Raw genomic sequence first — 23,939 nt, 5'->3', positions numbered from 1 at the left:
TCCAAAACTCATTCTGAAGCTCACCCAGGCTGTCCTTGAACTCATGACAGTCTTCCTGCCTCAGCCTCCCACATACTGGTGTGACCTGATCAAATCTACTTGAGTGGTAGTGTCTCTCATTCTCTTGGCAGCTTCCTACTCTGCTCAGGCCTTCGCCTTTAGCTGAGCTTCCCTCTGCCTGTTTTGCAGAGGTTATCAACAGAGGTATATTTCTAGAGCTTGAGAATTGTCTCTCTGGTTTCCCCCTTTTACGATTCTGCCACTTGTTTTAGTGTTTACAGTTTGCCTGCATTCTTTTTCTAATTCCCTAGTCCAGCGAGATAGTGAGTTTTCCTGTCTGCCCCTACAGGATAGACTGTCTCCAGGTCAATGCCAGATGGGAACTGACTTCCCTACTTCCTTCTCCCATCCTTCTTGGGAACTTTGGTCCACGAGTCTGTTGCTTTCTCATTTGTGTGATATATATATCCATATACACACATATATTTGTGGAGAGAGGTGGGATTCCTGGGATAGGAGGCATAGCTCAGTGGGTAAAGGCCCTTCTGGAGCAAGCGTGGTGTTCAATCCCTAGAACACACAGAAAGTGGAAGAAGAGAACCAGCTCCACAAAGTTGTCTTCTGACCTCCACACGGACATGCTGGAGGGAGATCACTTGTTCTTCCCAGTGGCCCCGCTAGCTTAGACCCAAAATAATCACACAGAAGCTATATTATTTAAAACACTGCTTGGCCCATTGGCTCTAGCTTCTTATTGGCTAACTGTTACATCTTAATTTAATCCATTTCCATTAATCAGTGTATTGCCACATGGCATGTGACTCTGGCGGTGGCTCCATGGCATCTCTCTGGGCCTTTCTTCTCCCAGCATTCAGTCCAGTTTTCCCTGCTTACCTAAGTTCTACCCTGTCAACAGGCCAAGGCAGTTTCTTTATTCATTAACCAATAAAAGCAACACATAGACAGAAGGACCTCTTACACCATGAACACTCTGGTAGTCTGCCTAGAAATGCATCTCTCTCTCTCTCTCTCTCTCTCTCTCTCTCTCTCTCTTTCTCTCTCCCTCCTGACCTCCACACGGATACTCTGCCTAGGAACAGCTCTCTCTCTCTCTCTCTCTCTCTCTCTCTCTCTCTCTCTCTCTCTCTTACACACACACACACACACACACACACACACACACACACTAATAATAAACGAACTAAAAGGGATTTCTCTTTTTCTGCTTCGTTTTTTAAGTACTGTCCTTGGTGTTTTTAGCCGTACACTGACTGATGTAATTTTCAGTATTGAACTGTTTATTTCATTTTTCTCTCAAAGTTTTTCACTCTTTATCATCTTTCTTTTATTTGGCCATCTGATTTTAGTATTTTAATAACATAGATCTAGCAGTTTTCTCAGTTATTTGGAGCTTATTTGGAAATATTAGCATATGCTGTATTTTTTTCTGCTCGGTGGACACACCTCCTCTACTCCCTTGTTTTTAATTATTTGGTTTTTGAGATGGTAAAAATAATACGGACCACATAAAATTAAAAAGGATTTTGTGGGGTGTTTAAATGAAGCTACTTGGTTGATATATTTCATCACATCTTCTTTTCCTATGACATATTCTCTTCTTATCATGAATTTGTATGGAATTTTATTTTTATGATTTCCTATTTTTTATTATTTACACATACTAATTTATGGGATTTTTTGTTACTCAATTTTTAGGTTAAATAAGTGTTCCTACAATTTCAGGAAGAGAGATGTTTTGTTTGTTTTTAAAAAGTATGAAATTGTTCTTAATTAAGTCTATACACATGTCTCTGTGTGGTTTTGTACACGCAAGTGCAGGTGCCCTCTAAGGCTAGAGGAAATGGGTCCCCTTGAGCACCCTCACAGGGTTGCTGGGACCTGAATTCGGGTTCTAGGGAGGAGCCGTGCACACATCTCTCCAGCCACTTTTTACTTTTGCCCTTGCCTTTTCTGAGCTCTCTCGTTGCCTTCTTTGCTCACTACCTTTTGCGCTTTCTTTTCCCTCCAAGTCCAGCATCATTACGCTTTTCCCACTTGCATTCAGCTCCCAGGGACTTGCCCTTAGGGCGGAACTGAATTCTGAGGCCGCTAGTTTTGGGATTGGAAATCTGTCCCTTCGCTTTGACCCCTTATCACCTGAAGAGCCCTTCTTTGCCCGACTGCTCTTTTCAGACCAGCCAACCACATTTTCCACTAGTGCCTGTTGACTATTTGGGAGGGCTCCTGATCATCCGCCTCTCTTTTGTGTCCTCCTATGTGAATGCTGATGACACACACACGTGTAGCTGTCCGCAGCTTGTCCTTACCCTGTGTAATTGGTTTGGGGGATGCCTTCTTCCCTACTTCGGTGCACTCCATCAGTGGTCTTTGCTGTTATTACCTTTCCTGGCCTGACTGGTTTTAATGGAAGACTTTGGGTTGAAACCCCGGTGCTGCTGCCTGGGCCCCCTTCCCAGAACCCTCATCCTGTGGCATATTTAGATGGACTTTCTGGATGCTCAAGAAGTTTCTCTGGTACTTAACGCCTTTTCTTGACCAAGCAGCAGTTGTCTTTAGAACTAGATTCGTGCCTAACCACCTGCTCCTGTTTCTGGGTCCAAAGGGAGCCACAGCATCCCATCATTCTTTCATGAAGAACAGTGCACAGAGCTTGGTAGTGCAGGAGCCACCTGTACTGTTGTCTTCCCTATGCCACCAGGTCAGCTTAGTAGATTGAAATAGGTTTGAGAAACACACATTCAGGATGAAACGGTAAAGAGAAGTTAGGGTACGAGGAACAGGACAATCAGAAGAGGGTGTCCATGTGAATGAGAACAAAGTTGTAGGTAGGTCCCCAGAAGGTGCAGAGATGCTATCTTCTCATCTGGGTGCTCTTTGGGGGTGCATGTGCTTGTAAGTGTATGCTCTCTCTCTCATGCCACAAAGATATACGAATGCCGTCTCTGGGACACGGTCTGAAATCATCTTTGAGAGTCCCCTCCTTGGGAAGGGACTAAGCAGGTCAGGAACAAGTCTTAAAGAGTGTCGCCCTGCTTGGGGCTTTGCAGTGCTGTGGGATGGGAGAGTTGCTTTGTGCTTTTTGTTTAAGCCAAAGCAGATTTACCTCCAGCTCTTAGAAGTGGCTCAAAATAGAACACTTCTGCGGGGTAACCGAGTGTCCTTAGCTGTTAAGGACATTGTGGAAGAGGTAGGAACTTCACTGGCTTAAGAACAAATGAAAATCGGGGCCATGCTTGCCCAGTCAGTCTGTCTGTCTTAGGTTAAAAACACAGTATATCATGTATGGGGGACTTCTAGTGATGACAGTTTTTGTCAGTCTTTAGCTATGGTCCTTTGACCTTGACAGGTTGCCACCCATACCTGATGCACTACCAGGTCTTGGTCCACTGAGGAGAAACGATGAGTCCACAAATGTCCAAACACACAGAGGTTTTGGTCTACTTTGGTAATAGTTTGGCGTCTGCTTCGGTGATACTTTGTTGCCAGACTCTGGACAAATTGTCTCATTATCACTTTGCTTGCAGTTCCTACTTTTGAGGAGTCCAAAGCCATTTGATCTTGGGTCTCTCTTAAGCAATGCAAAAATTTGAGAAATATCTGGATGCATGTAGAACTTTCTCTTTGTCTATAGCTTCTGACATCTTGTAGTAATATACACTGTCTACTTTTATCTGCTGTGATGGATCCCTTTAAAATAGTTTGTTATTATTGTGTGTGTGTGTGTGTGTGTGTGTGTGTGTGCGCGCGCGCACATGCACATGACGTGAGTGGGGGCACATGTGTGATGGTCACAGGACTGCTCTGTGTGGTAAGTTTTCTCCTTCCACTTTTACTTGGGTCCTCAGGATTAAATTGAGTTCCCAGGCTTTAGTGGTAAGTGTCTTTACCTGCTGAGCCATTTTGCTAGATGGGCCCTTCTAAGCTGTCTACCTGAACATTCCTTAATCTTATTTAATGGCTTTAGCTTTTCTGGTTTGTGTGCCTTTTCTGGTGCTTCTGTTCGAACTTCAGCCTCCTGGATTTGTCATTTCTCCCTCATTTTGTGCCTTTGTCTCTTTGTTGTACCCGGGGATATTTTTTTCAACTATGTCTTTTAGTTTTTCTGTTGATTATTTCTGAAATCCTGTTTTAATATTCAATAGCTCTGTTTTCTTGTCATTCTCTGTGTGTTATTTTTGAAAAGCATACAATATTTATTCATAACCAGAGTGACCTTTGTGATATTTATAACAACTTTTAAAATTTTTGTTTATTTTACGTGTATGGGTGTTTTACCTGCATGTATATGTGTACAACATGAATGTCTGGTGCCCACGGTGGCCAGAAGAAGTTGTCAGATCCCCGGGACTGGAGGTACAGACAGTTGGGAACCACCATCTGCATGCTGGGAATTGAACTCAGATCCTCTGGGAGAGCAGCCAGTGCTCTTAACCTCGGTGTCATCTATTCAGCCCTTATAACAGTTTTGCATGCTATTTCTATCGACTTATTTATTTATTTATTTGTGTCTGTGTGCGCTCATGTGCGTGTACGTATGCACTCGGGGCTCTCACCTGTGTCAGCGTGTGTAGAGTGAGGATCCAGCTTTAGTTTCTTCCTTTGTTGCTCTCTAGTTCTTTGAGAGACATCTCCAAGAGCCTCGAGCATATCATTGTTGTCTAAACTGCTTGGTCAGCGAGCTCTAGGAATCTGCTTGTCTCAGTCTCCAGCCCTGAGCATTGCAACACCATCACGGGCTTCCAGGTGGGTGCGTAGGATCTGAACTTAGGACCTCATACTTATGAGGCAAGCACTTTCCCCTATAAATATCTTCCCAGCCCCTATAATATTACACACACACAGAGAGAGAGAGAGAGAGAGAGAGAGAGAGAGAGAGAGAGAGAGAGAGGGAGGGAGGGAGAGAGAGAGAGTTTTCTTCTTTTACTTAGCTTTCTCTTCCTCAAGGTAATTTTCTGTCCTTTCCTCTCTGCTTTTTATGTTAAAGGTTTTCTCTAGGTGGCTGCCTGTTCATTGCTGTCTACTCAGCCTTAGGGTTGGAGCAAGGCAGTGGCATACCAGGCCGGCTGGCTATTTACTAGGGGATCCTTTGGTGTCATTGTCCTTCAGTTTTTATTTTTTTATTTGATTGGTTGGATTTACAGGAGGCGGAACAAAAGCAGTCTCCAACCTCCAGCCTGAAGGGTGAGGTGGCTGTTAGGTGCAGAAGAACAAGAGCACCCACAGTTCATCAAGGGGGCAAACCACCTTGGCTTCTGTAGGTTACCCTAGTCTTCAGCTGTGTGTGGTCTCCATTAGATCCCTCAGACACATGCTCTTTCTAAGCAGGGAACTCCAGATCTGCCAGGTTGGGAGCGGTGTCCTTCAAGAGACGTTAAGGTCGGGACGATTTAGGGCTCCAATTACTCTTAACAGTTTTCTAACATATCTTTAAAAAATTTTGTTTGGCCTCCTGTTCTTTCCCCTCATCTCTAGTTTGCTAACTCTCCGGGGTGGGCAGGATGCTGCTCTAGAGAATTCTGAGCCCCGCATTAGTTCTTCCTCGTTCCTTCCCCCTGCAGCTGCCCCAGGACCCGACTTCCTCTGTCTTGCCAGATCACATGCTTTCTACCTTTTGACTTCCAAGCTTCCCAAATTCTGTTGTTTTGTGTCTCCTTCTTTTCTCCTTTTTATATTAAAAAAAATCCTTACACCGCATTGGAATGACCTTCCGGTGAGTGTGATAGATGACGTCTGCAGGTGGCAGTCTTAATTCAGGACATCCTTCTCCCTCTCAGGTCTAGTGTCGTCTTGCTTTCTAAGGCTTACTTAACTATCATCCCTTCAGAGAGTCTGTCTCAAAATCACTCTGTGTAAAAAGAGACACCTTAACTTTGTTTTATTCTCTATTTTAATTCCTTATATATTTCCTTACAGACCTTTGAAAATACTGCCTTGTTTTTTATTCATCTTTTGTTCTTTTCTGTCTGCTCATGAGGTTGTAGGTAAGAACTGTCTTATGTGTTGTTGAACCTGAATAAATATTTTCTGCCTGAGTAAAGAACAGAGTATATGTGGATAGCATGTATTTTCAAAACTGATACCAATTTCCTCAGTCTTCTTATCTGTTAGAAAATAAGGGTGGAGGAATAAAGCCATGGCTTGCCTCATGCAATTGTCTTGAAATTTACTAAAAGACTAAGTGCCCCCGGTACATGGGGATGCTACAGAAATGCTAGTTATTATGTTTTATGTTCACATTCTTCAGAACAGTTCTCGATGGGCTGAGCTCTTCTGTTTGGTTGGTGTTCAGTTTTGATGGAGTGAGAGACCAATTCCCCACACGATGGTGTGAGCTGCTCCTGAGTGTTACGTGCCCTGGAGCGTGGTCCATCTAAGTTTTTCCTCCAGATTGATCACAGCACTCCACCCAGACCTTGGCATTGTCACAGAAGACAGCATGCTTCCACAAGAAAGTGGGACCCGAATAGTCCCAGTGGTTGTCCTCATGGCCTGATAGTCGAGGACAATGGTGGCTGCAGTTAGTGTTCTTATCTGGACAGTTTTGGGAGAGCTTGTCTTTCTAGGGGCAGAATCACATTTTCAGCATCATTGTTTTTTGAGTTGAGCAATCCTGAAGGGAGGTCTTGGTTTCCTTTCTGTCTATCATGCTGGGAAAGTCAAGGCAGCCCAAGCTTGAAGCGGCTGGTTCTGCTGTGTTCACATCGGAAACAGGGATGAAAGTGGCTGCTGCTCCGCCCCCTCTCCACTTCTATCGCCCAGGATTCCCTGCCCCAGGAGCTGCTGCTCAGCCCCCTCTGTCCACTTCTACAGCCCAGGATTCCCTGCCCCAGGAGCTGCTGCTGCTCAGCCCCTCTGTCCACTTCTACTGCCCAGGATTCCCTGCCCCAGGAATGGTCTTACCCACAACTGAGACCTGGTTCCTCCCACCAGCAATAGATGTAATCAAGGTTATAAGACTCTTCCTCACAGGCATGCTCAGTTACCCATCTCCCAGGTGGGTCTACATTCTGTCGTGCCAACTGTAGTCCTGACAGTGGATGGCAATTCAATACTTCTTTTTCTGTTTTCTTTTCTTTTTTTTTTTTTTTGATTTTTCGAGACAGGGTTTCTCCGTAGCTTTTTTTTTTTTTTTGTTCCTGTCCTGGAACTAGCTGTTGTAGACCAGGCTGGCCTCGAACTCACAGAGATCCGCCTGCCTCTGCCTCCCGAGTGCTGGGATTAAAGGTGTGCGCCACCACCGCCCGGCGATTCAATACTCCTTGAGTATTTAATCTGACTGTAGAAATGCATCATTCTGTATACCACTGAATTCTACCAAAGACTTCTTAAGATCTAGCTTTTTAAAATTATTTATTAGAGAGTGTAATAGCATTTGGCAGAGAGTCATGTGGTGAACGTTTGTTAGATCTGTGTTTGCGAGTATGTGCTGTTATGGATAGACCAGTGGTGTTCTTGTCCTTTCTTTCACGAAACTTCAAGTATGGTATTTAGGAGTCTTGTCACATCCAGTTAGGAAGTACAACTATTGAGTCACGTGATGCTTTGGAAGTTGCTTAATAACTGGGTTTCAGATTCTTCCAGTTCAAACTTTTGGTTTGAGGAGGCTGCTTAGTCAGCTTTAAAACCGAGCTTCCACGACTAGTCCTGTTGTGTTTGATAGGACAGGACTCTTCCGTTTCCACTCTCCCTGATAGCCAACCCTCTCCTTGATGAAAACACACCTCCTGAATCCCTCCTCCACCAGTCCGGTGAATCTGATGTACAGGGTTCTTAGTTCAAGCACTCCTGACCAGCAGAGCTCTAGAACTGACTTAGCAACCTTGAACAGGTGACCCCGCTTGCCTTAATAGCGAGAGCCTCGTTTCCAGCAAGGGAGACATTTGTGTGTTTATATTTTGTCAGATGACAAGAGGTTTAGTCTTGCTGATTGACGCATGAAAGCTCACCGAGTGGTTTTATGCAGCGGCATCCTTCTAATAGTTAAAATTGTGCAGTGGCCACAGCTGGTTCCAGCATCTCTTATTAGGTGGCGTAACAGAAGGTTCTATCCTGTACCTCTCCTGCGACCTCAGGGCCACTTACCAAGGTGCTCTCAACTGCAGTTTTTCACTGAAACACGGGAGCGATGTAACCGTTGTTCCCATGTTGACTGGCATCATGCAAGGCGCATCAGAATGGAGAATTACCATTGTAGATTTTCCTGACCTTCTAGAGGACGGGGATTGTGCTTCAGTAATTGTGGCTTTGTTAGTACCCTGTCCTTAGTTAATGGATGGATAAGAGCAGGCGAGTCTTTTACTTTTGTGCTCAATTTGTTGTGTAATGTCTAAATTTCCCTAAAACTTCCAATGCATTTTTTATGATGTAAATGCTCAAAACCTAACTGAACAATGTATGTGGAAGTATTTTGAAGAATGTAAGCAACTAAACAAATGCGGCATTTAATGGTGGTGGTGGTGACAATGGAGTTCTTTGACGAGGAACAGGGGATGTTCTTTGTTGACCTTCCTTGTCTGCCGAAAATGCCAGGTAACGTTTGCCACCCGGACCTTAAATTGACTGAAGAAATTTTTGGAGGAGCTTGATGAGGTGCACACGGCATTTGACATCCCTGGACAGCTTCAGCTCTCTGCCCGTTCGTTTCCTTTGCCGTTACCCTGCGGTTGTATCTTTTGTGAGGTCTTGCTTTCAGTGGGAATGACCTTCCTCGCAGGAGGAGTGGCGTTCTTTGATCAAGGGTGTGCACAGAACCCTGCGAATCCACCAGGGCGCTCAAACAATGCTCTGTTGCTTTGTTCTCCTTACATTTTAATTTCTGAATCTTCATTATTAGCGACGTTTGTACATTATCTCTCATTGAAAGGACAGAACATTAGTCTAGGGAAGAGGCAGGGATGGAGAAAAGGAAGCCATCTGTAGGAGCTAATTGGGAGTGTAACTTTTTTCTTTTTACCGTGTTCCAGTCTTTGTGCTGCATGTCATTATATACAACCACGTGAGATAAAAACAATTGCCCTCATTTTATAGATTAAGGAATTAGGACTGAGTGAAGTTTATTGCTTTGCCCGTGTTCTCTCAGCCAGTCCACAGGGGAGCCCGAATTCAAGCAAAGCTTGGTATCTAGTTGCTTTTCTCGTCACCGAGACAAAATATCTGACATTAGCAACTCAAGTCACGGGAGAGTTATTTTGACTTCCGGCTTCAGAAGGCCCACAGGCCATCATGGCAGGAAAGGCAAAGTGAAGAGTTTGGTTGTGGTCAGCCAGACTGCACAGTGAGGCTTGTCTGGGGGCATAAGACAGGAGGCTTGAGAGCGCAGGGCAGGAATCAGGGACATGCATCATCCTCTTGTGTCACCTTTCCACCTGCCTGACCTCACTTCCTGAGGGCTGCTGCATCATGGGGACCAAGTGTTCAAACTATGAGCCTGGAGCTGGGTGTGGTGGTGCTCGCAGAAGTGGAAGAACTGGTGCAGGTTTGTGGCCAGGCTGGTCTCCGTAGTGGGCACTGAGACAACCAGGCTGCACAGTGAAACCTTATCACACACAAACACACGAACAGACAAAAACCAAAGCAAAGCAAAGCCTGGGAAGGGACATTCAAGCCATAGCGTTTTGCCCTGGCCATCATTAGGCTCTTGTGAAATGCATTCAACTCAGTGACAACTTCAGGAGTCCACGTAGACTGCACAGTCCCACACTGTTTAAAAGTCCAGACTCACAGCCAATTCTTATCTGTGAGTCACTGTAAAAACAAACAAATAAAAACCCAGATGACACACTTCCAAGTCTATAACAGCACAGAGTAAGTGTTGCATTCCTGTTTCAAAAGGAAGGGACGGGAGCATCACTGGGGAATATTGGATTAGAGCAGGACTGGAGCCCAGCAGGGCAGACAGAGCTGCAACCTTGAGGCTGCACGCCCATCATGTGAGGCAGGTGGTGCATCGCTGTGCAGTGCAGTGGGCGGGGTGGCTCTGCCCCTGCAGCCCTGACGTCAGCAGCTCCACTGGGCGGTCTCTTGGGCTTGGGTCACATTATTTCAGCCAGATCTTCTCCACACCCACAAATGTTGATGGAATGAGGGTCCTTGAGAAGGTGATGCAAGGGATCCTGTGATGAGGAGTAGGAAGGAGAGGCAGAGAAAGCCTTAGTGACATCCGAGATCTAAATCTAGTTCATGAGAAGACATAAACTTTGAGCTGCTTTGTTGTAGTGACTTGTGTCATCCACTCACTCATTCAACAAATAATTTGTTCGGAATCGGGAACTTATTGTATACCGAGTGTACGGAATTAAAAGAGATGCTTCTGGTAGTCCAGTGTGGAGACAGTTATTGAGTTATTGGCAATATCACGGAGTGGTAAGTGGCAGAGAGAAGCCAGGGACTGTGAACATTCAGAAGAGCTGCAGCGAAGGTGGCATGGGCTAGGGAAGGAAGGTTCGCTGTCCACAGGCGACATGGTGAGACTTGAATCTTGAGGAATTTTTTGAGGCCAGACAGAGGAGTAGGGTTTGTGTTTGTGAACAAAACCAGGTTTAAGACCGTCAGCTAGGGTCTTTTAAGTTCAGATGGTTGAGGTGTGACATCCAGGGAGAGAGCAGACGAGGAAGCTTGGCTAGTAGGGAGGGAATTAATTCTTCCTGGGCTTCATAGATTAACTTAATTTCAATGAACGGAGAATGAAAAAACATTTGAATTCTGGGAAGATGGCTGTGGATGTCATGGTGAAAAAGGATCAGAGTGCAATCAGCCTGGTTATTATAGCAATTCATCTCAGAAGGAGGTTGTGCAAAATTTAATTCAGGCGATGTTGTGAGGAAGAAGAAAATAGATCTTGAGAGATGATTTCTTGTTAGAGCCAATAAGACTACCAAATAATCCCATTTCTATTAATGCAAAAAGACTGAATAAAGACGGATAGGCAGTGATAATTAAGGCGGACATCCTGTTCCATAACCCATGCTTGACCAAGAGAAGAGTAAGACACCACGCAGATTGCTGCTTAGACCACTGTGGGGAGGGGTTATGGAATCCCATTTGAGAAATACGTCCAGATTCATTTTACTCACGTCTGTCATTTATTTTAAAAAGTTTTACACTTATTTCCTTATGTGCCTCTCTGTGTATGTGCAGATGTGTGTACCGTGGTATATGTGTGGAGACCAGAGGGTAACTCTATGGAGTTGGTTCTGTTCCTTCTCTCCACCTTGATATGGGTTCTGGGGACCAAACACAAGTCTCCAGGCTTGCTGGCCAGTGTCTTCACCTCCTGAGCCTGCCTGCCAGCCCCATGTCTGCTATTCCTTAATGAAATATTAAACTGAAAAGAAGGTAGTTTAAAAGGGGACCATACCAGATCCGTTAGTGAGTTTACATGGTACAACAAGAAACTGATTAAAATTAAGGTGGAATTAGAACACAGGCGATCAGGTCTACAAATTAATAATTTGCAAAGAATGTACCAGAAATGCTATTTCAATTCTCATTTGGTAAAAACCAAACACAATGAAGCAAGAACCCACGAGAGTCGAGGTATTAATTGGCTCGCCTGTGGTCATACATAGCCCAGGGTGGGAAGACCCAGAGTCCATTGAGGGCTCTCTGCACGGCATCATGAAAACCCCAGGACACTCAGCCTGTTAGAACCAGAGTGGTCAGTCAGAAAAAGAGAAGAGTGGGTATTCAGATATGATAAAGAACTTGAAATCCTTTGAAATATGTACCAAGAGGGTTTTTTTTTTATTTTTTAGGTTCTGTTGGAACAATAGAAGGAAATTAACCATGAAAAGGAATACTGCATTCTTTATGTAATTTACATAATAAATTGTGTGTGGAAATAATTTGTACAAATAATAGCAGAATTTTTAAAAGAATTTAGAGCGTATGTAGGACTCAGGATAGTTGACATTTCAAGCTTTCTGGTCTCTTCAGCCACTGCTGTTGCTGGCCATCTGCCGTGCACCTAGCGTCCTGCCACGTTCTGAGGGATTTACAATGAGAAGACAGGTCCATCTTCAAGGGCATAGAGGTGTTGGGGAAAATGGATTTGCAAACATGAAACTAATTGGAGCGATTGAGATTTGCTTACAGTTACTGGAATATGCACGTAACCAAGTGGCTCTGTTTGGAAAGTAGATGGTGGCACTCTGCATGTTTAGAAAGGGCGCAGTTGATGACATCTGGAGTCAATTAGAAGGCTCCAGGAATGAGGGAAGGACACTTACGGTCTGATGAGGTGGTCTTCGGGAGGGTCCTGAAGGATGAAATCACTTGATATTTCAAGGAAAGGGCAGACCAGTGAAGTAGATATATTCGGTTTTGCGTTTCTGAAATATGTATTGGAAATTTGCTCTAATATTTTATCTAGTTGTTACAGTGTTCTTTATTGAGATATGGCAAACAGTAGGATGAGCCAAGTGTTATTTGATGCCATATCCCTGTGGTTGAATGTCATGAAAGCATTAAAAACGACCAGAGACCAATGTGGTCTGGGGAAAAGCGTGCTCTCAGTTAGTTAAACAAGTAGTCCTACCATGTTCTAGCTCTGTGTCCACAGGGGGGCCACCTACTTTTGTGGTTTAGTAAACCGTAAATTTGAAATGATACAACACAAACACTTATGCAAGATTTAAAAATTAAAACACACACAATTGTGGGTGCTCAATGGTATTATTATTTATGCTGAAGAAGTGGACTATTTTTTTTTGAATAACAGTTTATCAAGTATCCTAAAAAGCTTTATTTGTTCTTTTTAAAGAGCTAGTTTTTGTTTTAATTTTTTAAGTCCAATATCTCACGTAGCCCAGGGTGACCACAAACTTTCTATTTAGGATGGCCCTGTGTGTACAGGGCTTTTGCCTGCATTATGTTTGTGAGCACTTGTACTCCTGGTGTCTGTAGAGGCCCGAGGAGGTTGGATCCCCTGGAACTGGAGTTAGAGATGGTTGTGAGCTACCATATGGGGATGGGAATTGAACACGGGTCCTCTGGAAGAGTAGCTACTGCTCTCAGCTGTTGAGGCCTGATCTTGAACTCTTGAGTCTGCTGTTTGCACCTCTCAAGAGCTGGGATTACAGGTACACACTACCACACCTGACTCCCCAATTGTGTAGTTCCTCATTGAAAATTTATTCTAAGGACATGGTCAGATATTAAGGGTTATTGTTTGCAGCATTAGTGATTTATTTTAAAATTATGTGTAAATGTGTATTTCATGTGTATGTAGATACCTGAGGAGGTTAGAAGAGGGTGTCAGATGCCTGGTGTGGGTGCAGAGAAAGCAACTCATGTCCTTTGCAAGATCAGTATTGGCTATTATCCTTCGAGCCCTCTCTCCAGCTCCTTTGTTGCATTACGTAGAATAGTGGAACCACCCCAAATCTCACAAACACCAATAGATGAGTGGTGAAATAACTTATGATTTACTTTAAAAAAATTACAGAGTAATTGAAATGATGTAGAAATCTATTTCTGATGTATGGGGAAAATGAGTTATAAAATTATATATGTCTCTATATATGTGATGTTCAGTTATGCAGAAAAAATTTTCAAAAAGATTAATACTCTAAAATGTCATGTATGATTGAACAGCAGCCTTTACGTGAGTTTTATATCCTTAGTTGTGCTTACCTGACTTTTGATTTTTGCTTTTTTGGTAGCCTAGATAATTAAAAACTTGAAAGTAGTATTGGTCGCTTTAAACACACTTCATGACACAGGAACACATTAAGGTTAAGGAGCCACTTTGACGCTTGTGTGGTATACAATTCTAGTTTTGTTGAATCACTTTCATGTTTAGGGCTGAATTTTTCTTTTGTGTTCTGTCTCTGAAAATGCGGTGAAGTGTCCAAGAAGAAAAGTAGCAGGGAGCAGAGACTGGATTAGTGTATGTTCAAGTAGAAACCAGCGTCTTCTTTGTGAGATGAACGCCTCATGACTGTTTTGGCTTGCGCTCACTTCCCTTTTGCTTAGGCAGGTGGCTTCTGGGTTGTATGGACACAACGTTTAGCGACTGAAAACAGTCACTGCCCTGCTGACCACCTTTGTTTCACCCTTTCCTTGGAACTCAGCATAGTCGGGTCTTGCTAGGTCCCAGGACTGTGCAGTGGCGAGCAAGTGATGCAATGCTTGGAGCATGTCCATTTGGAAGAGACAGTGAATGCTATTCAGACAAGTACACGGTTGCAAATTGTGTTGGCCATTGCGGGGAAGACACTAAAACAGTGTGTTACTATAGAGAAAAATGGGAGGGTGGGTCAGGAAATCAGTTCAGATAGGGATGTTGGCAAAGGCCTCTATGAGCAAGTGGCATGCCAGGCCACCTCGGAGGTACGAGTTGACACTAGTCACACAAAATGTGTAGGGACAAGATCTAAAGGAAGAGGCTGAGCAAATACAAAGTTTTCATGCAGAAAGAAATAGATTTGCACGACACACTGAGTGAGAGCAACTAGTGTGGCCATGGGTGCAAGATCAGGCTGGAAGAGTGTGGGAAGAAGTTTGGATTTCACTGGGAGGGCAGCAGGTTGCAGAGGATCCTGCAAACATCTTAAAAGGCCTCTTAGGCTGCTCCTGGCTGGGTGGGGTGAGAGAGAATCTGGAAGGGGATCTTGGAGCCTTTTGAGTCCCTCTGGAGATGGCGGCAAGTCATGCCATCTAGGGGGAAGAGAGAATATACTTTGAATGTGGTTTTTGTTGGTTGTGTTTATAGGAGAAAGTGCTGGATCAGGATAGAGGAGACAGTGTGAGGGCGCTGCTCATCCTTTGTGCGGACTTGGTAGATTGCACAGATGGTACAAGGTTTTATTTGGGGATGGGTGGGTGGGGGAGGGTTATTTAGCGTTGGATGTGTTTACTCTGAGATCCATTTGAGATTCTTTGGTGAAAAAATGGAGAGGAGGTCTATTGCTCAAGTGACATAAGTTTCTGCAATGGAGATGTATATTTCAGAATTTCTGGCCGGTGGGTAGTACAGGTAGCCATCTGGGTAGATGGGATTGCCCAGGGAGAGATGTTGATGGAGACAAAGGGAGTCAGTGTGAACCCTGATTCAACGATTCCAACGTTCTAGTAGCCCGAAGGTGGCAAAGCACTCTAAGAAGGCTGCTTCTCAAAGAGAGAAGCCTGAGGGAATATGGTGTTAGGGAAACCAAGAGAAGAGGGTTTTAAAAAAATGTGGGAATGCTGGACTGACTACTTGGAAGAACTTGAAGGGACAGTAATGAGATGGGTGAAAGCCAGATTCAGTGCGGAGGTGAAGGTGCGAGCCAGGTTGGGGTTAATAGAGAGAGACTGTGTGGACAGACAGACAGAAACACACACACGCACACACACACACACACACACACACACACACACACACACACACACACACGGGAGACTGTATCTGCAACTCTTAATAATTTAAGCTCTGAAGGCAGAAGCCAGTAGCTGGAGGGAGTGGAGTAGAAGGAGTAGGGGAAGGTACTTAGTTTGTTTTCCTCTGTCAGAGGAGCTTCTATGAATGAGAATGACATTAATTAATAGACTTAATAAAGAGGGAGAGATTAATGACGCTGGAGGGATAGCCGGTAGATGGTGGGCTCTCATGGTGGACTTGGTGTTTGGTAACAAGAAGAAAGAGACACAAGTCGGCTTTTGTTATCTACTGCAAGCGAGCATGTGCTAGACACTGTGCTAAGTGACTCCCTGATAGGAGCCTCTCCATTTTACAGATGAGGGACTGAGCTTTTCTAGAGAGGGCAGCAGAGGTCTTAATTCAGAGCTCTTGCCTTTCTTCTCTTCCTTACCCGTATGATGGTGTATTACTTTTCTCCAGCTGCCATAAACCATCACAGATGGAGCCGCTACAACAACAGACATTTATTTTCTCACAGTTCTGAAGACTTCCAGTTCAAGATCAAGGTGTTGGCAGATTTGGTTTCTCCTGAGGCCTCTTTCCTTGCCTCGCAGATGGCCACTTTCTCGCTTGTCCCCACTCAGCCTTTCCGGTGTGATCCTGCATTACTGCTGTCTCTTGCATGTCCTAGTCTTCTCTTACAAGGACACAAGGAAGATTGGACGAGGAGGCTCATCGCTGTAATGACTTCATCTGAACTGGGTTATCTCTTTTAAAAGCCTTTTCTCTTGGTACCTTCACTTTTTGAGGTTAGGGTTTCAATTTTGAATTTTGGGGAACACAATTTATGACACGTGGCTTCCCATGGAACACGAGAACATTCTGAAGATGTAACTAGAACAGGAGAGGGCAGGAGATTGCTAGAAACACGGAGTCCTGAGCGCAATTGTGTTTGGAGATGGTCAGACACATCCAGTCTGTCAGTTATCTAAGTCTGCAGTGGCAGTCTGGTACATGTGTAGAGCAAAGAGCAAGGTGTCTTTGCTTTGGTCAGCTGCTGGGTCCCCCTGGGCTCATGGGCCAGCCAAAACACCATCCCCTGTGCACAAGTTTGAAATGCAAATCAGCTTCACTCATATCCTCAGCAGAATTACAAGTTATTTTTTGTCGGAGTTCCTTCCAATTGCTTTCTTTCCTCCTCCTTCTCCTCTTTCTCTTCTTTTAAATGCATGAGGTTGTTTTACCTAAATGTAAGAGTACCTACCGTGTGCTTGTCTAATGCTTATAGAGGCCAGAAGAGGGCATCAGATCCCCTGGAACTGGAGTTACAGCTGGTTGTGAGCTGCCACGAGAGTGCTGGGGATCAAAGGTAATTCTTCTGGAAGAGCAGCCAAGGGCTCTTAATGGCCGAGTCATCTCTCCAGCCCCATGATCATTTTCAGGTAGTTGAAATGAAGAGAATTAAATCTGTGAGGGCTGAATTTTGTTGGTTCTTCACTATAGAAAGTAGTTTGAGCATGTTCCAACCTGTTCTTTCATGATTGTGCATGCAATCTTCTTTACCACTTTCTTTTCTTTCTTTCTTTCTTTTTTTTTTTTTTTTTTGGATTTTCGAGACAGGGTTTCTCCGTAGCTTTTGGTTCCTGTCCTGGAACTAGCTCTTGTAGACCACGCTGGCCTCGAACTCACAGAGATCCGCCTGCCTTTTACCTCCCGAGTGCTGGGATTAAAGGCGTGCGCCACCAACGCCCGGCTTTTACCACTTTCTTTATCCTTTTATTCCACCTTGAATCACTGGTAACTTTCTGAGTACTTACTAGGTGTCTGGGATCTAAGAATAAAGAATCCGTAAGTACTATATATATGTGTATTTTACACACACACACACACACACACACACACACAGATATCAAGCGCTAAAGCTGTTATTAACTCACCTAAATCTTATGACTATGTTGGGTACCCAATCAGTTCTAGGCAGTGTCTTTAAGATTGGGATGGAAACACAAGTGAGATGCTTCCCAACATATTCCTATCTTGATATAGAAAAATAAGCAGCTAAGTGAACTACGTGAATCTGTAAACGCATTGTGAATATGTAAACCATACAAAGATCTCAAAGAAGGAAGGGCCTATAGTGTCTGCTTTCCCATGCAAGTTTGGAAACTCATTGAAAGGAGCTGCCCCTGCATTTTAATGCAAGTTGCTATAAAAGTATATCCATTCAGCTCACAAATATGTTTGAATGCCTGCAGTCACTGTGGAATGATGGTTTTAAAGCTCTTGAATTATGAGCAAGCCAATGAGTTGGGGGATCTTTGACTTTTCTCCTTATTTCAGCTTGTTGCTCAAATTCTGTGCTATCATCAAGTTTCTTTTTAGATAGTAGAATGATTAATGATGTTCCCTAAATTCTCCACATAGACCTTCTGAGTGTTAAAAGTTGAGAAAAGTCCCAGTAATAAAACATCATTGTGATAGTGGGTGTGAGGAAGTATAAGCCGGCCTGGCATATTTCTCGGATATTTGGAACGTAAAACTATACATTAGCATGAGTGTTTCTTGTAATGTCATTATAAAAATTAAGATGAATGACAGGTCAAAGACATTTGGGAGAAAATGGATTCTGTTGATTATATAATTGATATATTTTCCAGGTATTACCTATTTATAGTTCTTCTCAGAAAAATTGTTTATAATCAAATACCATGGGTTAAATGAAACAATAGATATTAAAGTTATTGCTGTCTTTGGAGAGGATGTGTTGTACGAACCCAAGGCTGTCCATCTGCAATGTGAATGTATTTCTTTGGGAGAATGCCCAGAAGCAAAAAGGAGAAAAGGCAAGTCTGATAAATAGAGGACGTTACTTTAGAATAGTGATTAGCCGAACAACTGCTGACGATTGCTTTGATGTTGTGTCATGAACATATACCGTGTGCATGCTGGCTCAGTCTCAGAACTGTATTCTCGAGCATGTCGTAGAGGAAAGAGCACTGGATCGTGAGTCAGGAGAACTAACCGCTAGCCCTGCCCTACCGCTACCCACCCGTGTGCCTCATTTCCCCACCTTTCAAATGAAGTAGTTAGGGGAAAAAGGGCTCTAAGTGTCTCTGTGTTCTGATACTTTATTGTTCTGTGGTTCTCCGTTCCGCACCTGTCAAAAGCATTTGACTTTTTTTAAGTTGCTTAAGCCAGCGTTTCAGTTAGACCCATCCAGGAGCTTATTCCCATTGGCTGTTGGGAACAGCAAAGCCCTGCTTCTCCGGGACATCATATGTCTTCTGCTAACTGCTGACAGTGAGCCATGCCACCTAAAAGGCTCCCTGGCTAGCCTTAAAGATTGAAAGGACAAACGGACAGTATTGAGAACTCTGTGGAAGAGGAGACCAGAGAGACGTTGATCATCATGGCTCCTTGGGATTTGCAAAGAGGAATGACTAGAGCTGGGCCATTCACTACAGCCAGGTCAAAGGTCAGGTCAGGAATGTGGACAATGCTGGTGACTCCAGGTAGGTGTAGGAGGGTAACGACACGTGTCCCTCCTGTCTCGAGACTGGGAAGCCAGTCTCAGAAAGCTATTAGGATGGTTTCTGATTTATGCAATTCATTGGAAGAAAAATGTGACCATTATTGTTTGTGTTTTTATTGCCACACATCATCATATTCTTACTTGATATCCACAAAGTAAATACACTCTTAACATGTTCTTCATAGTTAGGCATTCATTAAATACACTTTCATGATTCTTACTGAGTTAAAAAAATGATTTTAATTGATGCCATTATACAGTGGACACACATCTTTTTCAGGGAATTTTATAGTTTTGAGGTTTTTTTTTTCCTTCATAGTAGCTATAACTCTCTAGTGACAGAGACTTATATTTATTGCTATTTTGATAACAGGAAGCTTATCTGGAGATAATTAGAAAGCTATTAGAATAATGCTTTTCTTAGTGACTGAAAAAGGAATAGACAGTACGTGTAAGGATATTAACCCAGATAAAAATAATTTTAATTGTTGGATGCAGTTATAAGAAATTAGGTGTTTTGTATTAGTGTTTCTATCATGGAATTCCAGTAAAAACTTATATGGATTTTTAAAAATATGTATTGAATTCTCATACATAATCATTCCCTTTGTGTTTGATACATATTACAAGAAGGTTCTTCTTTTTCTTCTTCTTTTTTTTCTTTTTGCTTTTATCTAGTTTCTTCCAAGATCCGGTACTTGCAGGAATATCATAATCGAGTTCTCCACAACATTTATCCCGTGCCATCAGGAACAGACATCGCAAACACCCTGAAGTATTTTTCCCAAACATTGTTAAGGTAAGCCTTACATACCCTTGACTTCAAGAGAACTATTAGGTAGTATCGCTGAATTGATTGGGACCTAATTTCACACTGAGCTGAAAGTCTTGAAAGGCCTTAGCCTTCTAGTGCTCTGTCAGAAGAGTCTGGGTTCCAGCCCCCTGGGTGTGTCTAGCAGATCAGAACCCAGTTTCCTTGGAAACACGGGCCACACGATAGTGTCCTGCTTCCTCAATTGAGAGTTCTTTGGGGAAATCTGCAAATGGTAAAAACGTTGTGTGTTTGACACAACGGCTCAAGATTAAGGGAGTGAGATTTGAGTCTCTAAAATTGAGAGCGAGGAGCACTCAGAGTCTTAAAGAAGCGGAGAGTTACATGGCGGCCTAGGCTTGCTGCTGGTACGTCCCGGTTCTCAGATTAGTGCAGGAGTTGCAGCTGCTTCCGTCCTATGTGTCACACCTGATAATAAGTACTGCGAGGACAAGGGAGCAACAGCGCTGGAGCTCTGTTACCCTGTCTCCTTTTACTGCAGGGCAGAGATCTGAGGGGGCATCCCCTTTACCCTTGCCACTAATACAAAAGAGCAAAGACGAGCCTTTTCCAGCTACAGAGCTGTCTTTGGCAAATAGCATTGAATTCAGAATATTTCACTTACTATTACACCCCAGCACTTTGTCTCCCCATTGCCACATCCCTCTTTGAGTTTGCCCTGGACTCACGGCCGTTTCTGCTATTTAGACAACAGCAAGAGTTCTGTAAGTCAGGCATGGAGAGGGCATACCTTGGAGTGAGTGTAGTGGCACTGGACTTTCCAGGCATTTGGCGTTTGTTGTATGCAGACAGGCTGATCACTTATAGAGAGACACATCCTGCATGCAGCCAGTCACTGGTCTTAGGGATTATGTCTACCGTTCTTCTTTGGATATTGTCTTATCTTTAGGATCCTGAGTATCCCTGTCCTAGTATGGAGGGATTCTGTTTATCTGGTTCCTGAGGTGTTTTAGGCTCACGTAGCTGGTTTAGGAGCCTGGAGCAAGCTACTTCCCCTTTTCACAGGGCATAGCACAGTTAGCCAGGTTTTCTTAGTGATCACCAGGTGACTGGGAACCGAGGCATCCTATTCCATCCTTTCACATTCTCCTTTTGCCTTTGAGGCTGGGTGCCCCAAAGGGATACTCTTTCCCATATTATAACCCACAGTGAGGGACACTTTCCTGGTAGGAAACATTGTGAATTCCATTTGTGAAGAAATGGCAACACCTTTGTTGGCTTCAGAGTGTGCCACTCAGGGCTTTGAAGTTGTGCCAATAAGTTGAGAAATTTAGGACACCGTGAGGGTTCTGTTTCGATCATTATGATGAGGTCAGGGGTAACAGCATCTTCATGGTGAAACTGGTGTTCTAGTAGCCTGTTCTAGAGATGGTCGGAGAATATTTGTGTGACTGAGTCCATCTTAAAGGGGTATCAATATCAATAGCCGTTAATGGCGACAGTGGCAATAGCTATCATCACCATAGCAACATTATATTATGATAGCTATATTTCTTCACATTAAGTGCTGCTCCAAGCTCTTTAAATGTGACATTTCCTTTAGCCCCTTGTAATCAGATAAGGGTACTACTGTACATATTTCACAGATAGTGAAACTAAGTCACTCGCGTGGTCCAATACGTTGTTCAGTATTACAGATCTAGTAATTTTGGAGTCATCAGGTCATTGGTGATCTTAATCCACAACCCACGCTGTGCTACCTGCGCCGTGCTGCTGCACTCTGGTTATTGTCACCCAGCAGGGATACTTCTCTTTAATAAAAACTTGATTTCGCCCTTGGGAATGCTAGCTAGCATCTGACAGAAAGTCGTAGAGTGCTGTTGGCTGGCTATCTGTAAGATCAAGGGAAGACAGGGAGTGTTTAGTGCTTGGCGTCTATTCAGAACTTTTGCTCCATGGAGCTGAGCTGAGGTGATGGTCGCAGTTCCACCTTGCTCAGAAGGTAGCTGCAGATGGTGGAGCAGAGCAGCCTGGCAGACTCTGTGAATGCCCACAGAGACACATGTGCACAAGACATTGACGAATGTAATACATCATGGATCAGACTTGAATAGGAATATTTACAGGTCAGCTATTTGGTCTGAATCCTATGTATTTCTTATCTTCTCTGTGCCTAGTGCAGCTTTTTTTTTCTTTCATTAAAAAATGGAAATACAACACCTTTATCTTTTGTTCTTTATACTGAACCACGTTAGAAGCCCTTTCACTGTTGGCACTTGCATCCATTCCAACCACACGTATATTCCTTCCTCTTAAGAAGCTAGTAGAAAGTTTAAGCCACATGAGACGAACTTAGTCTTTGGCTCTTTGATTATTGCCAGTAAAGTTCTCTACCACAAAAAAGGTGGTTTCCTTTGTGTTTATATAATTTTTACATTCAGAACTACTTGCTGCTTCCAGAACTCAGGTTCTTGCAAAGAAGTAGGAAGAACAATCTGGGTACTCTGGCTCCTGCCTGATGTATCCAAACTAGGGAGCTGGAGGCAAGAGGGAGTGAGACCCTGGGAAGGACTATGTGGTACCATTTTGCAAAGTTCAGATGGCTTTATTTGAGTTAGGATTACATTGTTAGAATGCTAGTTGTCTGGTGTCTGTGCATTTGGGAAAGCTTTGAATGGCAAAGCTGAGGTTGGCCTAGATGGTCAGTGTCTGTCATTTAGTCCACTGGAGGAGAGAGAGTGCATGTCACCACAGCTGACTATAACACTGGCTGCAGCATCTGCATAAGATAATTCGCCTGCCGAGGTTCTCTCTACTCAAGTTGGAGAAGTCCTCTGTCGTAGGCAGTGTACTGAGCCCTATGCCCAGAGCAGCTTTCGTCTTATCACAGGGATCTTCAAAGGCAGGCAGACACATACACACAGACACGTATACACAAACATACACACAAAATTGACTTTTGTCAATTTTCGTCCGGTACAGAAGCTTTCAGAAGCCTTTCCTGCATCAGGCAGTGGCTGGAGGCCCTGGCTGGGATGACATACGCATGCTGCATCGTGCTCATTCTAACTTAGCAGGGTCGCAAGTCTGGCAGTGGACACAGACTCACAGGACTTTCCCGCAGAGGTTGTTCTGCTTACGTGCCTCTTAGCATTGGGGGTGGCAATAAAGATTGTCTAATTTGCCATCGCAGGCTCAGAGGTGGTTGTTCACTTCATGCTAGGAGCATACTGTGGTCACATTTCCATCATCTAAGGCCTTTAAGGATCTTGCCTTTTACCAGGTGGCTGGATATTTATCAGCTCCTAATGTCCTTCCTGTTTCAGACTTATTGGGAATCTTCCTCTGTGTCTCTCTCCTGTTGTTCTTGGAGCTGCTCTAATGTAAATCTTTACATTTGCTACCAACTTGTTAGAAAATGTAAATACATTTTAAATAAGGATTCCAGTTTCAGCCCAATATTCTTAATAGAATAGGAATTTCTAAGAAAACACACATAAACACATACACATATATACACACATATACACACATAGATACACATCATATATGCATACATATACACATGCAAACTCAGACACATATACATATACACACAAATACAGATACACAGAGACATGCACACACAGACACACAGATACACACAGACACAGAGATATGAGAACACACACACATACATACAGATATGCATACACAGACACACACAGAGACACAAAGACATGAAAATACACACACACAGACACACATAGATACACACACAGACACTTACAGAGACACATACACACAGACACACAGGAATGCACACATACACACACAGACACACACACATAGACACATACAGAGGTATGTACACACAGGCACACAGATACACACATAGACACACACACACACAATCTAAAGTCCACAGGATAGTTTTAAAGCGTAGCATAGCATATAGTCAATTTGTTTAGTGCATAGATGCAGTGCAAATGTCAAAGTGCTTAATTGTGTAGAAAGTTGAATTGATGGATTAAATTTCTGTGCAAGAAAGGCCTCAGGACACTCAACCCCCTTGCAAACCCCAGGGGTCTTCCTCCTTCTTGACAATGGAAGCCAGTGCTCACAAAGAGGGTCCGAGAGGGAAAAGAGAGGTGGAAAGCTGGCCACAATGTCTGACTCTTCTGACAGGGCATTCTTAATATTCTTTTTGATTGAATCTGTATATAAACCTTTGGGAAAGAATTTCAGGTGGATGTGGAAATCGTTGATCATTCCCAAGTTAAACAGTTTGGCTG

General features: G+C 43.6%; 1 protein-coding gene across 10 annotated transcripts in view; it reads left to right on the top strand.

Moving 5' to 3' along the window:
• The window catches only part of Unc79 (unc-79 homolog, NALCN channel complex subunit), a 241,101-nt gene that overhangs the window by 21,624 nt on the left and 195,538 nt on the right, over nt 1–23,939 (top strand). For all 10 annotated transcript variants that reach the window (XM_041633347.1, XM_041633346.1, XM_041633349.1 and 7 more), the window contains exon 2: nt 19,572–19,692. Coding sequence is in view for 9 of the 10 variants with exons in the window: in XM_041633346.1 (XP_041489280.1) it covers nt 19,572–19,692 (121 nt within the window). In the remaining variant the exon portion in view is untranslated. The remainder of the gene's footprint in view (nt 1–19,571; nt 19,693–23,939) is intronic.

Source organism: Microtus oregoni, unplaced genomic scaffold (genome assembly GCF_018167655.1).
Source record: "Microtus oregoni isolate MIOR12 unplaced genomic scaffold, Mior012 000043F_ref0000047, whole genome shotgun sequence".
In the NCBI taxonomy this organism is placed as follows: Eukaryota; Metazoa; Chordata; class Mammalia; order Rodentia; family Cricetidae; genus Microtus; species Microtus oregoni.
The sequence above is the reverse complement of the archived record's forward strand: the minus strand, read 5'-3'. Positions and strand labels throughout refer to the sequence as shown.